The sequence below is a fragment of the Elephas maximus genome, chromosome 17 (genome assembly GCF_024166365.1).
Source record: "Elephas maximus indicus isolate mEleMax1 chromosome 17, mEleMax1 primary haplotype, whole genome shotgun sequence".
Lineage (NCBI taxonomy): Eukaryota > Metazoa > Chordata > Mammalia > Proboscidea > Elephantidae > Elephas > Elephas maximus.
In genome coordinates this window covers 26,759,044-26,774,187 of record NC_064835.1, presented here as the reverse complement: position 1 = coordinate 26,774,187, position 15,144 = coordinate 26,759,044, and the positions used below count along the sequence as shown (strand labels likewise).

The 15,144-nt window shown below is 40.8% G+C and overlaps 1 protein-coding gene across 1 annotated transcript; it reads left to right on the top strand.

Annotated features, from left to right (window-relative positions):
• The first annotated feature begins 2,433 nt into the window (after positions 1-2,433).
• LOC126061156 (olfactory receptor 8B12-like) lies at positions 2,434-3,366 on the top strand. The gene has a single exon (XM_049857477.1). The coding sequence runs from the start codon at positions 2,434-2,436 to the stop codon at positions 3,364-3,366; it is 933 nt and encodes a 310-aa protein (XP_049713434.1).
• Positions 3,367-15,144: the final 11,778 nt, after the last annotated feature.

Below are 15,144 nucleotides of genomic sequence, written 5' to 3'. Positions count from 1 at the left end.
TTTGACTAGTTAGTGATTTAGGGAAAGGCTAGTCTTTGCAGAGGTTGAGAGAAATTGCCCAAAAGTGATTCTTTCTTACCATCAAATTTACACTCCATGAGAATATAGGGGAGAGGTATCAGAGAAGTCTTCTTTTTTGTCAGAGCTAGGCATAGTGCAATTAATTTCTGGAATGAACTTAAGTATGAATAAATTATTGAATGTGCTCTTCTAAATTACAGTAGCCCTTTGGATTTACCATTCTTGGTTCTAAACACTTCTTTTTTACAAGTAAATGCATATTTATTTTTATTTTCCAAGACACTTTCAGATCTAAGAAGGCAAGAATCCTACTTTATGGGTTTCAGTAGCTCTTATCGGGGGTAGCTTAGTCTAGTGGTTAAGTATAAGGGACTTGAAGTCAGACAGGTACAGGCATGAGTGTGGGCTCTGAAACATTGTCTCCCTGAGTCCCTTACCTTTAAAATGGGTATCATTATTGTGAGGAATAAATAAGATTACATTTGTATAGAGCTTTTGGATCATGGTACCAGGGGTCAGTATAAGGGGACTGTGTCTGGTACAGTTTTGTGCACTCAGCAAATGATAATTATGTTTTTCACAATGATTTTTTTTCTTAGCAGTGCTGAATAGTTGTTAGTTGAGTGAAAATACTAAGCCTATAAATGCCAAATCAAACAATATCAAGGGAATAAAGAAACATTTCTTCTTCCTTAGGGAAGGTAATCTCTGAGGTAATGATCCTTAGGGAGTCTCTGTCTTAATAGTTTATCAGAATTTGTAATTCAAAACAAAACTTAAATCACCTGTTATTTACTGATTAAAGAAAGCAGCTCTCTTTTCCCTGGAAACTAGGGAGGAAGCTTTGTGTAAATACGTAATTAGAAATCATGCTCTTCAGTGCAGAAAGAGTTACAAGATAAATGACAGGTTCTTATCCTTTGATCAGAATGGGAAGAAGAGTGTTCTGACCTCAAAGCTGTCATCTATTCACTAGGGCCATTTCCCTTCCCAGAACAATTGTGGCTAAGAGACAGTAGAGAATAGCACTGTGGCTCTTTAACTAAAGGAAGACAATACCTGCCTGACCTGATCTTTGAGGTAACAGCACAAACCATGGGAGTCAGACTGCCTGAGTTCCCCTTCTGGCTGCAACCCAGTAGTTTTGTAACTTTGGGCTAGTTATATAATCTCAGTGAAATGGGAATAATAATATTGTCACATAGCATTTAGATCAGAGCCTGTCATAGTAATTGCTAAGTAAGTGTTAGCTTTAAAAGATTATTTTTAGACCTACAGCCAATGGAGTAAGAGCTCTAAAGGGGGAAAAAAAAGCACATTCAATGATTTATTCATAGTTAAATTCACTCCACAAATTAATTGCACTACTCCTAGCTCCTGCAAGAAAGGATACTTCTATTACTTTTCTCCTTTATATTGTCATGGAGACCTGATGGTGTAGTGGTTAGGAGCTATGGCTGCTAACCGAAAGGTTAGCAGTTCAAAACCATCAGGCACTCCATGGAAACCCTATAGGGCAGCTATACTATGTAGTATAGGGCTGCCATGAATCGGAACCGACTCAACAGCAATGAGTCTTTTTTTTTTTTGTATTCTCATGTGTGAATTTCATGGTAACAAATTATCCCTATAGGGTAACTGCTCTCAATTTCTGTCAAGACCAGCCTTTTTCTAAATTACTAACTAGTCATTCTCTTGCTCTGATCCAGAGTCTGATCCAGAGGTGGAAGCTCTGACGAGAGTCACAGTGACTTCTGCCTGTCAGGTCTCTCTTTAGAGAAGAGGCCTAGATTTCAGTAACCTAAGCAGAGACAACAAGAGGGAGGGACATAGAAAAGGTACTGACTTAAAGATCCAAACGTCACTCAGCTTGTTTTTGCCATCCTTCTTCCTGACAGCACCAGCTCTAGCCCTGGAGACAAAGTTTATCCTCATGTTGTACTCTTTTTTATTTTTTATTGGGCTTTAAGTGAAAGTTCACAAATCAAGTCAGTCTCTCATACAAAAACTTATATAGACCAAAGGAAACCCTGGTGGCGTAGTAGTTAAGTGCTACGGCTGCTAACCAAAGGGTCAGCAGTTCGAGTCCACCAGGCGCTCCTGGGAAACTTTATGGGGCAGTTCTACTCTGTCCTATAGGGTCACAATGAGTCGGAACTGACTCGGCGGCAGTGGGTTTGGTTTTGGTTTGGTTTATACACTCCTAACTGCTCTCATATTGTGCTCTTCACAGTTAATCGTTTGGGTCCTGTGAAGACAGATCCAGTAAGGGCTTTTCTACCATAGTTTTAGTCTCTCTCTGTGGATTTCATTCCCAAGAAGGCTGGGGGGCAGATATGGGAGGGTAGTGGTGATATTTCTTTCCCCTAAGTGGTCCTTTTCTGTTACCCTCACAGAGCACCCGAGAGGAGAATGACAACCAAGAACTCTTCTGTGACAGAGTTTATTCTTTCAGGCTTAATGGACCAGCCGGGACTCCAGATCCCTCTCTTCTTCCTGTTCCTCTGCTTCTATGTGATCACTGTGGTGTGGAACCTGGGCTTGATTACTCTGATTGGACTGAATTCTCACCTGCACACACCCATGTACTTTTTTCTCTTTAACCTCTCTTTAATAGATTTCTGTTACTCCACTACCATCACGCCCAAAATGCTGATGAGTTTCGTCTTAAAGAAGAACATCATCTTGCACGCAGGGTGTATGACTCAGCTCTTTTTCCTGTGCTTCTTCGTTATCTCTGAGTCCTTCATTCTGTCAGCAATGGCATATGATCGCTATGTTGCCATCTGTAAACCATTGGTGTACACTGTCATGATGTCTCCACAGGTCTGTTTTCTGCTTTTGTTAGGTGTCTATGTGATGGGGTGTTCGGGGGCCATGGCCCATACAGGAAGTATAGTGAGTCTGACTTTCTGCGCTGACAACCTTGTCAATCATTTCATGTGTGACATCTTTCCTGTCCTTGAGCTCTCCTGCAATAGCACCTATGTGAATGAGCTGGTGGTATTCATTGTTGCAGCCATTGTCATTGGAGTGCCCATTGTCACCATCTTCATCTCTTATACTCTAATACTGTCTAGCATTCTCCATATTAGCTCCACTGAAGGCAGGTCCAAAGCCTTTCGTACCTGCAGCTCCCACATAATTGTGGTTTCTCTTTTCTTTGGGTCTGGGGCTTTCATGTATCTCAAACCACCTTCCCTTTTGCCTCTTGACCAAGGGAAGGTGTCCTCTCTGTTCTATACCATTGTGGTGCCTCTGTTAAACCCATTAATCTATAGCTTGAGGAACAAGGATGTGAACATTGCCCTGAGGAAAACCTTAAGAAGAAAAACATTTTTTTGAGAAAGGAGCAGTATTTGAAGAAGGAGATCTAACACTTTGCTTATTAGTGTGTGTGTGTGTTTTCAATGAGGTATCCAAGCTCCAGTGTTTTCTCTCCTAAACAGAAAGAGAATTTTAAGTCTTTATGTTTGGATGAGTGTTTAACGCAGACCTTTTTTCCCTAACCCTCACCCCACCTTGATTATTCCAAGCATTCTTTATCCTATGCAGATTGTTTCTAAAATCAAAGATTGTTTAATCTTGAATGGACCATTCAAATCATTTAATCTACCGTTCCGATTTAACAGACCACACATTGGAGACTCAGAAATATTGCATATGTTGCCCAAGGACACACAACTACTTGGTGCCACAACTAGTAGTAGACTCCAGGCCCTTGAATTCCAATCTACTTTGTATTCTTTAATGCTATGTTTTCTTGTTCCATTGCCACCCCGATAGATTGCATTTTAAAGTATGATACTCTATACTTTCAAATCTGATCCCATTTAAAATAATGTCATTTAACTCCTCAAAAAATAATTTTTGACTATTACTTCTTTTTCCCCAAGAATGAAGGAGTTGAAAATTTTTCTTAAGTTGATCTTGGCTGAATGACAAGAGAAGAGTGTGAAGATTGGGGTGTGGGGGGGCTAGCATATTAGGCTCCAGATAGCAGCAAGCATGGTTATTCCTGAGGTCGTGTATGGAAGGAACCCTAGTGACCCAGTCTAATATATTAGTACTTTCACAAGTCTAAGAGTTCTAGAGATGATGAGTGGAAAGTCAAGTATAGTTCAAGACTAAGAGAGTCAGAATTTAGAGCTTTTTCTTAAGGGTTAGTTTGAGCTATTATTGAGAAATTTTGTGGTGCAGGGTAATCAAGTAAGGGTCCGGAGGCTCTAAAGGAGCAGCAAGTAATTTTGGGGCTCTAGGTTTTTTTTTTTTTTTTAGCTAGTAGCATAGTGGTTAACAGCTTGGCTGCTAACCAAAAGGTCAGCAGTTCAAATCAACCAGGTGCTCCTTTGAAACCCTATGGGGCAGTTCTACTCTGTCCCATATGGTTGCTGTGAGTTGGAAACATCTTGATGGCAATAGGCTTGGTCTTTGGTTTTTTAGTTAGGTATTGGAGTCTCTGCATGGTGCAAGCATTTAACATGTTGGACTGCTTACTGAAAGGTTGTAAGTTCCAGTCCACCCACAGATGCATCAAAAGAAAGACCTGGTAACCTACTTCCTAACAATCAGTCATCTTAAGCCCTATGGAGCACAGTTCTACTCTGATACATATGTAGTCACCATGAGTTGGAATTGATGGCAACTGGTTTGGTTTATTTATTTTTCAGGGCAGCACTATGCAGAAGAGGTAATTTCCATTGAATATTAAGGCACTACAGATAGCTATGAGATAGTTCTATCCTGTATTATAGGGCCATTATGAATCAGAATCGACTAGACGGCACACAACAATAACAAGAACAACAGCAGATAGTACTTCTTACATCAGTATATATGGGAAAGAAGGAATTCATATCAGGACTGGTTTATAATTCCACAGCATTGTGTAAAGAGAAGTGCAGCTTTATATCATACATTGAAACACTTTGATCTAAAGGATTTATTAGCAGTAAAGTTTTTTTTTTTTGAAAATCAGTGATGCATTAAGTGCTGTGGAGCTACTTAAGAGCTATTCCTTTGGAAAGTTATCTTTTATTGGGAGAATGGGAGGTTTGGGTGAATGTTTAGTTTTGCCCTTTGGTATGACACAGATCATAAGACTAAGAGTGTTGCTAGAAGATTTGGGTTTAGTAATCATAGAATGGTAAAAGAGAACTGATTTCTGAGACCTGTGGGGTGAGTGTCAGGTGATTGAGGTGAATAGGCCATATAAGGTAGGTAGTAATCGTGTCTTGCATAGGCTGTAAATTTTGCACTTTTTTCATTAACTAATTTTTATTGTGCTTTGAGTGAAAGTTTACAAATCATGTCAGTCTCTCATACAAAAATTTATACACACGTTGCTATGCTCTCCCCCTAATGAGACAGCATACTCTTTCTCTCCACTCTCTCTCCTTGTGTCCATTCGGCCAGCTTCTGTCTCCCTCTGCTCTCTTATCTCCCCTCCAGACAGGAGATGCCAACATAGTCTCATGTGTCTACTTCATCCAAAAGGCTCAGTCTTTACCAGTATCATTTTCCAACCCATAGTCCAGTCCAAGTTTTGCATTTTGACTCAGTAGGTTAGTAGTTATGTGACTTTGGGCAAATTACTTAATGTTTCTGAATATTAATCTATTTTTAAAAGTGAGAAAATACTCCTGACCTCATGGGATTTTTTTTAAGTGTGAGGTACTGAATAAATCCTATTTCTCTTCCTGCTGAAATTCTTTCATGTAGTTATCAGCACTTCCTCTAGGTTTTTCATGACCTTAAGCAAATTATTTCATCTCCTGGGACTCTGCTTAGTTATGGGAAAAATGGGCTCATCTCTAACTTTATTTAAAAAATAATATATTTTGATCTATTCTTGTATACTTTGAAAAAATAAACAGTGTATGCCAGGTTATGTAAGGAAAACATGTCTTCCTCCCATCTAGTCGTTCCATTTCTAAATTATCCTCCCTGGAAGCAAGAGTTGTTGCCAATTTCTTATGAATCCTCCAGAGACTGTATATGCATATTCAGTAATATATGTCTCATTCTACACTTCATATATAGATACCTAGTGCTTCTGTTTTAAATTTTTATAAAGGGCATTTAAGAATGTCTGTCTTAGAAGAGGATGGAACAGAGAACATTGCAGTGGTAAAAACAAGAGGATCTAATCACAGAAGAAGTATGGGATAGAAAGAGAGTGAGGCATCCTTGACCTCGGGTACATCAATGTGGGTCCCATCCCTGCAGACACAGAGTGACATTTTGGCCTCCTAATCTGTCCTCACCCTATGGATGTACCACCTTTACCTCTGGTTCAGACTATGATGAGGTCAGAGTCTTTGATAGCTGAGAGTACCAGGAAAGCAAGAGTTTTCAATCCAGGAAACGTTTCTGTGTATGTTTATCTATTTTAACAAATGCTCTTCTCTTTTTCTGACTCTTGGTGGAACTCATATTTATTGTTGCAAATTTGGAATGTGAAAAACGTGTAAAAAAAGGAATAATATGCCTCAAAGTGGAGGTTTGCATTTTTGGTCCCAATTGTTCATTCCTCTGTAGTATCGTGTGTCCATGCCCTTGCCATGGTCTCATGGAGTATGTTTCTCTGCCCACTGATATTGAGTACAGCAATGTGACCCATTTGGCCAATGAGATATTAGCAGATGTGATGTAAGCAGGGGCTTGGATTGTGTTTGTATAGTGGGGCTTGCCCTCTTGTGCTTCTGCCATTGCCTGGAGAAGAGCTTCTCTTTCATAGCTGTTGTCCCTCCCAATTGATTCTCAAAATGAACATGTGTGGAGCACGTCCTGAAGCAGAACACCCACCCATGTACAAAAAAGATGAGCGCCACAATGAAGTTGTAGATATATAAGGAACAAATATTATTATATGGCGATGAGACAATGTGGTTGTTATGTAGCAATAGCTAACTGATGCACTTCACCATTCAGAGATTAGGGAAGAAGCATGTCATCTGGAAATTGTCTTTCAATGAGATCATACTCAACATACCGTGTTATAAAAGGTTGTTTAGCTTGTCATAATGTGAACTCTATTTTTGGCAATAAATATATTTTGAATTCTATTTTTTTTCTGGATTTATCACATAGATGCATCATGTATGTATTTCTAATTTTATTGTGCTTTTAGGTGACAGTTTACAGGTCAAGTTAATTTCTCAGTAAAAAATTTATACACATATGGTTTTATGGCACTGGTTACAATCCCCACAATGTGACTGCATGCTCCCCCTGTCCACCTTGGGTTTCCTGTGTCCATTCATCCAGTTCCCGCCCCTTCCTGCCTTTTCATCTTGCTTTTGGGTAGGAGTTGTCCATTTGATCTCATATATTTGATTGACTTAAGAAGCACGTCGCTCAGGTGTGTTGTCTGTTTTATAGGACTGTCTTATCTTTATCTGAAAAGTGGGCTTCAGAAATGGTTTAAGTTCTGGGTTAGCAGAGTGTCTGAAGGCCATAGTCTTTGGGGTTCTTCCAGTCTCTGTCAGACCAGCAAGTCCGGTATTTTTCAAGAATTTGAATTTTGTTCTATATTTTTTCCTGCTCTGTCTTTGTTGTGATCCCTGTCAGAGTGGTTGGTGGTGGTAGCCAGGTACCATCTAGTTCTTCTGGGCTAGGATGGTGGATTCTCTGGCTCAAGTAGTCCTTTAGCCTTTAGGCTAGTATTTTCCTTGTGTCTTTGGTTTTCATCATTCTCCTTTGTTCTGCACAGGATAAGACCAATAGTCATATCTTAGATGGCCACTCACAAGCTTTTAAGACCCAGATACTACTCACCAAAATAGGGGTATATCACATTTTTTAAAGCTTTCTTTGATTGTTGAACTTTAAAATTGTGTCAACTTTCCAATATTTTATTAGTATTAATAATTATATGACATCAATTTTACGTAAAACTTTTGTCTAGATTCCTATTGTATTTTCACTACTTTTCAACTCAAAATATTTCCCAATTTTCTCTATGATTTCTTCTTATTTGAATCATTTGTTGTAGAGAAATGTGCTGTTTAATATTTAATCATTTTTTCCTCAGGTATATTTTTGCTATTGATTTCTAATTTAATTTCATAATGTTTGGACAATGCACTCTGTAAAATGTTAATCTTTTTATATTGTCCCTGGGTAAGCAGTCCTGGAGAGGAAGTGAAATTGTGCGTGGGAGTAGTCAAAGTGTGTTTCATGTGTGAACACAAAGAGCACAGTTTTATGTTTCTAGTAGTAACTCCTCCCTTTAAGAGTATCCAAGGGAGTCTTCTTCTCTGGATTTCCAGTCATATTCCTAATATTATCACTTGTAAAACAAACACCTTTTAAAAATCATCATATGGTTGCAATGTTATGGATAGACAATGTGTCTTTCCTTTAATTGGATAGAAACGTCTGGTCATAGCCTTAATTAGACATGATGGCCTTTAACTCATAATTACCGTCAGGATAACCCAGAATAAAGTGGACTAGGTTTTTGTTTTTCCAGTGTAACAGGGCAAAGAAGGAGGTAGGTTCAGGACTATCCCCTCACAGATCACCTGCAACCCATGTCTCTTCATGAACGCTTTCTTAACTGTGAAGGTTAAGGCTGTGTTTCTACTTGGCTGGGCCGTGATTCTCAGTGAATTGACAGTTATGATGTAGTTTTTTAGTTATGTATTAATGTAACTTGGCAGTTATGCAATGATGTCATCAACTCCATGAGCAGCCAATCACTTCAAAGGGAGTTTCCTTGGGTGTGTGGCGTGTATATAATAAACAGCCAGTATATATATGAATGTTCAGCATGGCTCTCACACTGAATCTTGCACCTGGCTTGTAATCATCTGAATTCTGGTTCTTGGAACTTGAGCTAGCAGTTTTACCTGCCAATCTTGGGATTTGTCACGTCTGCAGCCTGTGTGACAGTGGCCTGCAATATGACCTACTGATCTTGGGTTTATCAGCCCCTGCAGCTATGTGAGTCAGGAGAAGCTGCCAGCTTGATACCTGACCAATAGACTTGATACTTACCAGCTTCTACAACCATGTAAGCCATTTCCTTGAGATAAATCTCTCTCTCTGTACACACTTCACTAGTTTTCCTTTGCTACAGAACCCAGCTGAAGCCATTTGGAACAAGAGTGGTTCTAGAGAAACAAAATTGCAAGGATGAGTTTTCTAAAATGATTCTCAAGTCTGGTTAGTCTTAAAGATGCTGATGACTCTGCCTCCAGTAGTAAAAAGGGCACTGCTAATTCATGGCATGAGGTGGGAATAGAAATATGCAAAACATCTTCACCAACGGATCATGTATTGGTGAAAGGTGAGACTCTTTGTGGTCGCGTGCTTGATGCACTTGTACACTTTTGCCATAATGAGAAGTATAAGGAAGCTAGTTGGTTTGTCTTCCTTTTGCTAGACAAAGTGTGTAAGAAAGAAATGAGGTCAGGGCTTCAGAATCAGAGCTCAAGTACCGCACAAATGACGTCAAAATTCCTGTTTGTGCCTTGATGAAAAGCCTTATTTCTTGTAGTAACAGAGATGATATTGTTGCAAACCAAGCACAGAGTCTTATCGTAAGGGTGGCTGAAATACAATGCCAACTGAATTCCCAAACTCGAATGTTGTCTGAAGTTAAAGTGAGAGCTTTGATTGGGAAGCAATGGGATCCTGAATCTTGGGAGGGAATATATAGGCAGATAGCCAGGAAGCTGAGAACACTGATCCCCTAAATTCTGTTGAATCACTCCTGCCAACAGATCCAGCCCTCTCACTCCCATCTGAAGAGATTACTCCATCTTTATCTGCTAAGCCACCCTCCCTAATAAAACCATTAGCTCCTCCACCCCTCTCTGATGAGGTTAATCCAGGTGTGTATGAAAGCCTTTGTCTGTGCCATCCCTTGCAGAGGTGCCTGAGTCATTGCCTGTGTCATCACCTAAGGCAGATGCCTTGTAAGACATTGCCGTATGTTCTCAGAACAAATCGCCACCACCCATTTTGGTTTTTAGACCTGTAACTAGACTTATGTTCTAGTGAGTTCCAAAAGGTGAAGTACAAAGCATGCTCCAGGAGGAGGTATGCTATATTCCAAAAGAACTGCTTGAGTTTTCTAATACGTTCAAACAGAAGTCAGAGGAATATGTGTGGGAATGGCTATTAAAGGTGTGGCACAATGGTGCAAGGAAAATAAATTTGGATCAGTGTGTTTTTATTGATATTGGTCCACTAAGCACGGATTCATTATTCAGTGTTTCAGCTCGAGAGGTCAGGAAAAGATCTAATTGTTTATTTGGCTGTTTCGCTGAAGCGTAGATTGTGCTGTGGCCTACACGAAATCAAGTTGAGGTGCCAGACCTGCCTTGGTAAACTGTAGAATAAAGTATCCAAAGACTTACGTAAACTGGAATGTTAGAGTAGGTTTATCAGCTTTGACCCACAGACCCACACACTGAGTGCCCAGAGGACACACCTTTTACCACAATGGTGAGGAACAAATTTGTGAAGAGAACACCAGCATCCTTGGAAACTGCTGGGATTGCTATTTTATGTAAGTTCAATTAGACAGAGGGAATTGCCCTAATTGAATTGAGACCTAATAACAATGGGGCTCATTGGACCCCATGGTGGTAGAGGCCAAATGGCAGAACTCAATTGACAAAGACAAGGTGGGTATGGTTACCGTAATGGACAGTGGAGTCAAAGTAGTAATCAGAATAGTTTTACTCATATGGAATTATGGCATTGGCTACTAAGTTATGGTGTCCCTAGGAGTGAAATAGATGGGAAATATTTACTTGAACTGTACAAGTGGAAGAATTCTAGGTCAAACGAATGGCAGTCTAACTAGAATTTCCAGAATAGAGAGTCAGCCCCTCAGTTGATTCCTAGACATGAGCTAGTTTACAGACCCACAGCCCCTTGAATGAAAAGGAGGCCAGGTCCGCTTGAGGAAGGAATTCACTGCACTTCCAAAAATCAATACTGTTAATGTTCCCCCCACCCTTCCCCACAAGGATCAAGGGCCTTTTATGAGAATGACTATTTCACTAGGGAAAAGGAAATAATCACTTTACGGGGATTACTGGATACTGGTCTGAACGAACACTAATTCCAGGAGTCCCAAAATATTGTTGAGGCCCAGTCAGAGTGGGGGCATACGGAGGTCAGGTTATTAATGGAATCTTAGCTCTTGTCCATCTCACAGAAGGTCCAATGGGACCCTGCACACATCCTGTAGTGATTTCCCCTTATCCAGAAGGCATAACTGGAATAGGTATACTCAGCAACTGGCAGACCCCCCACATGGGATCATTGACAAGTGGAGTAAGGGTTATTATGGTAGGAAATGGTAAGTGGAAGCCATTAGAACTGCTCCTACTTAGGAAAATAGTATACAAAAGTGATATCACATTCCTGGAGGGATTGCAGAGATTACTTCCACCATCAAGGACTTGAAAAATGCAGGGGTGGTGATTCCCACCATATCCCCATTCAACTTTCCTATTTCTCCTGTGTAAAGAACAGATGGATCTTGGAGAATGACAGTGGATTATCAAAAAATTAACCAGGTGGTGACTCTAATTGCAGCTGCTGTTCCAGATGTGGCTTCATTGCTTAAGCAAATTAATACATCTCCTGGTACCTGGTATGCAGCTGTTGATCTGGCTAATGCTTTTCTCCATACCTGTTTGAAAGTAGCACCAGTAGCAGCTTGCCTTCAGCTAGCAAGTCTAGCAATACATCTTCAATATCCTACTCCAGGGATATATCAACTCTCTAGCCCTATGTCATAATTTACTCTAGAGGGATCTGGATTGCCTTTACCTTCCACAAGATATCACACTGATTCATTACATTGATGACATTATGCTGATTCGACCTAGTAGGGAAGAAGTATCTATGTCTCTAGGCTTATTGGTATGACTGGAGTGTGGGGAATTAACCTGACGAAAATTCAGGCACCTTCTACTTCAGTGAAATTTCTGGGGTCTGGTGGTGTGGGGTATGTTGGGTTAATTCGTCTAAAGTAAAGGAGACATTGTTTCATCTGGCCCCTCCTCCAACTGAAAAGGAAGCAGGCACCATGCCTGGTTGGCCTCTTAGGATTTTGTAGGTATCATATCCCTCATGTGGGGGTGCTATTCTGGCCTATTTTTTCTAGTGAGTCAAAAACGGCTAGTTTTGGTAAGGGCCAAGAACAAAAGAAGGCTCTGCAACAGGTTCAGGCTGCCGTGCAAGCTGCTCTGTCACTTGGGCCATATGATCCAGCTCATCCAATGGTGCTTCAAGTGTTGGTGGCAGGTATAGATGCTATTTGGGTCTTTGCAAACCCCTGTTGATGAATAACAGTGCAGGCAATTAGCTTTTGGAGCAAAGCCCTGCCATCCTCTGCAGATAACTACTCTCCTTTTGAGAGACAGGACTTGACTTGTTACTGAGCTCTAGTAGAGGCTGGGCCTGTAAGCACAGGTCACCAAGTCACCATGTGGCCTGAGCTGCTCATCATCAACTGAGCGTGGTCTGATCTACAGTGTCATAAAGTCAGACTTGCACAGCAGCACTCCATCATTAAATGGAAGTGGCATATATGAGATTGTGTGCACATAGGACCTGAAGCCAGGAGTAAATATATGAGAAAGTGGCCCAAAGGCACTTGGTCTCCACTCCTGTCACATTACCTGTTCTTTCCCAGTCTGCACTTACGGCCTAATGAGGAGTTCCTTAAGATCAGTTGACTAAAGAAGAGAAAACTTGTGCCAGGATTACAGGTCTGTGTGATATGCAGGCACCACTTGAAAGGGGACAGCAGCAGCACTACATCCCCTTTCTGGGACGTCCCTGAAGGACAGTGGTGGAGGCAAATTCTCCCAATAGGCAGAACTTTAGTAATGTACCTGATTGTTCACTATTCTTGGAAACAGAAATGACCAGATGTGCAATTGTATACTGATTAATGAGCTGTGACTAATGGTTTGACTTGATGGTCAGGGGCTTGGAAGGAATATGATTGGAAAATTGATGACAAGGAGGTATAGGGAAGAGGTATGTGGATAGTTCTGTTTGAATGGGCCAAGGAAGTGAAGATACTTGTTTCACGGGAAGGCTCATCAAAGGGTGACCTCAGCAGAGGAGGATTTTAACTATCAAGTGACTAGGATAATGGGTTCTATGGAAAGTAGTCATCCTATTTCCCAGCCACTCCCATTACTGTCTAGTGGGCTCATGAACAAAGTACCCATGGTGGCAGGTATGGGGGTCATGCATGGACTTAGCAACATGGATTTCCATTCACTAAAGCTGACTTGGCTACAGTCACTGCTAAGTGACCAATATGCCAGCAGCAAAGACCAACACTGAGTGCCTGATATGGCACCATTTCTCAAGGTGAAGAGTCTGCAACCTGGTGGAAAATTGATTACATTGGATGGCTTCCATCATGGAAAGGTCAGTGTTTTGTTCTTACTGGAATAGACACTTACTCTGGATACGATTTGCCTTCCCTGCATGCTGTGCTTCTGCCAAAACTATCACCCGTGGAGTTAACACAGGACACCTTATCCACTGTCGTGGTATCCGTATCCCACACAGCATCACCTCAGATCAAGGGATTCACTTCACAGCAAATAAGTGTGACAATGTGCCATGCTCATGGAATCCACTGGTCTTACTGTGTTTCCCATTATGCTGAAGCAGTTGGTTTGATAGAATGATGGAATGGCCATGTAAAGACACAATTATGGTGCCAGATAGGTGGCAATACCTTGCAGGGTTGGGGCATTGTTCTCCAGGAGGCTGTATATGCTCTAAACCAGGGTCCAATATATGGTGCTGTTTCTCCTATACCTGGGATTCATGGGTGCAGAAATCAAGAGATGGAAATGGGAATGGCACCACTCACTATTACCCCTGGTGACACACTTGCAAAATTTTTGCTTCCTGTCCCCATGACCCTGTGCTCTATAGGTCTCAAGGTCTTAGTTCCAAAGAGAGCGATGCTCCTACCAGGAGATGGCACAATGATTCCATTGAACTGGAAGTTAAGAACGCCACCTGGCCACTTTGGGCTCCTCATGACTCTAGTTCAACAGGCAAAAAGGGAGTTACTGTATTGCTTGGTGTGATTGATCCTGATTACCAAGAAGAAACTGAACTGATATTATATAATAGAGGTAAAGAAGAGTATGTCTGGAATACAGAAAATCCCTTAGTACTTTTTTTCGTGCTACCATATCCTGTGATTAAAGTCAATGAAAAACTACAGTAACCCAAATCCGACATGGCTAGTAATGGCCCAAACCCTTCAGAAATGAAGTTTTGGGTTGCTACATCAGGCAAACAACAATGACTAGCTGAGGTGCCTGCTTAGGGTAAATGGAATACGAAATGTTTAGTGGAAGAAGGTAGTTCTATTTATTTAATTGAGCTTTAGATGAAGGTTTACAGAACAAGCTAGTTTCTTCACAAATAGCTAGTACACACAGTGTTGTATGACATTGGTTAACAACCCCACGGCATGTCAACACTCTCCCTTCTCAGTCCTGGGTTCCCTTTTACCAGCTTTCCTGTTCCCTCCTACTTTGGAAGAAGGTCATTCTAAATACCAGCTACGACCACATGATCAGTTGCAAAACTGACAACTGTAATTGTTATATTTCCTCCTTGTATGTGTGCATCTAATTTTTTTCTTCACTTATAAAATACAAGGTGTAAATGAAGCTAGTGTGTTTTCCATTGTGTATATGTTAGTTGTATTATGTTACATGCAAGTACAACTTTATTTAGAAATTATATATAGTTTAAGGAGGTGTGTACAGGTGTCACATTGACAAGAGGTGGGCTGTGGTGGTGAAGGTTGTGTGTCAACTTGGCTGGACAATGATTCTCAGTGGTTTGGTAGTTATGATGTAGTTTGGCAATTGTGTAATGATGTAAATTGGCAGTTATGTAATGATGTAATCTCAAGGATGAGATATGCTGTGAGTAGCCTATCAGATGAAAGGAAGTTTCCTTGGTGGTGTGGCCTTCTTCCAGTATGTAAAATGGATATTCTAGCAATGCTCTCGCTTTGGATCCTGAATCTGGCTTGTCATCATCTGACCTCTGGTTCTTGAGACTTGAGCTAACAGTTTACCTGCCAATCTTGGGATT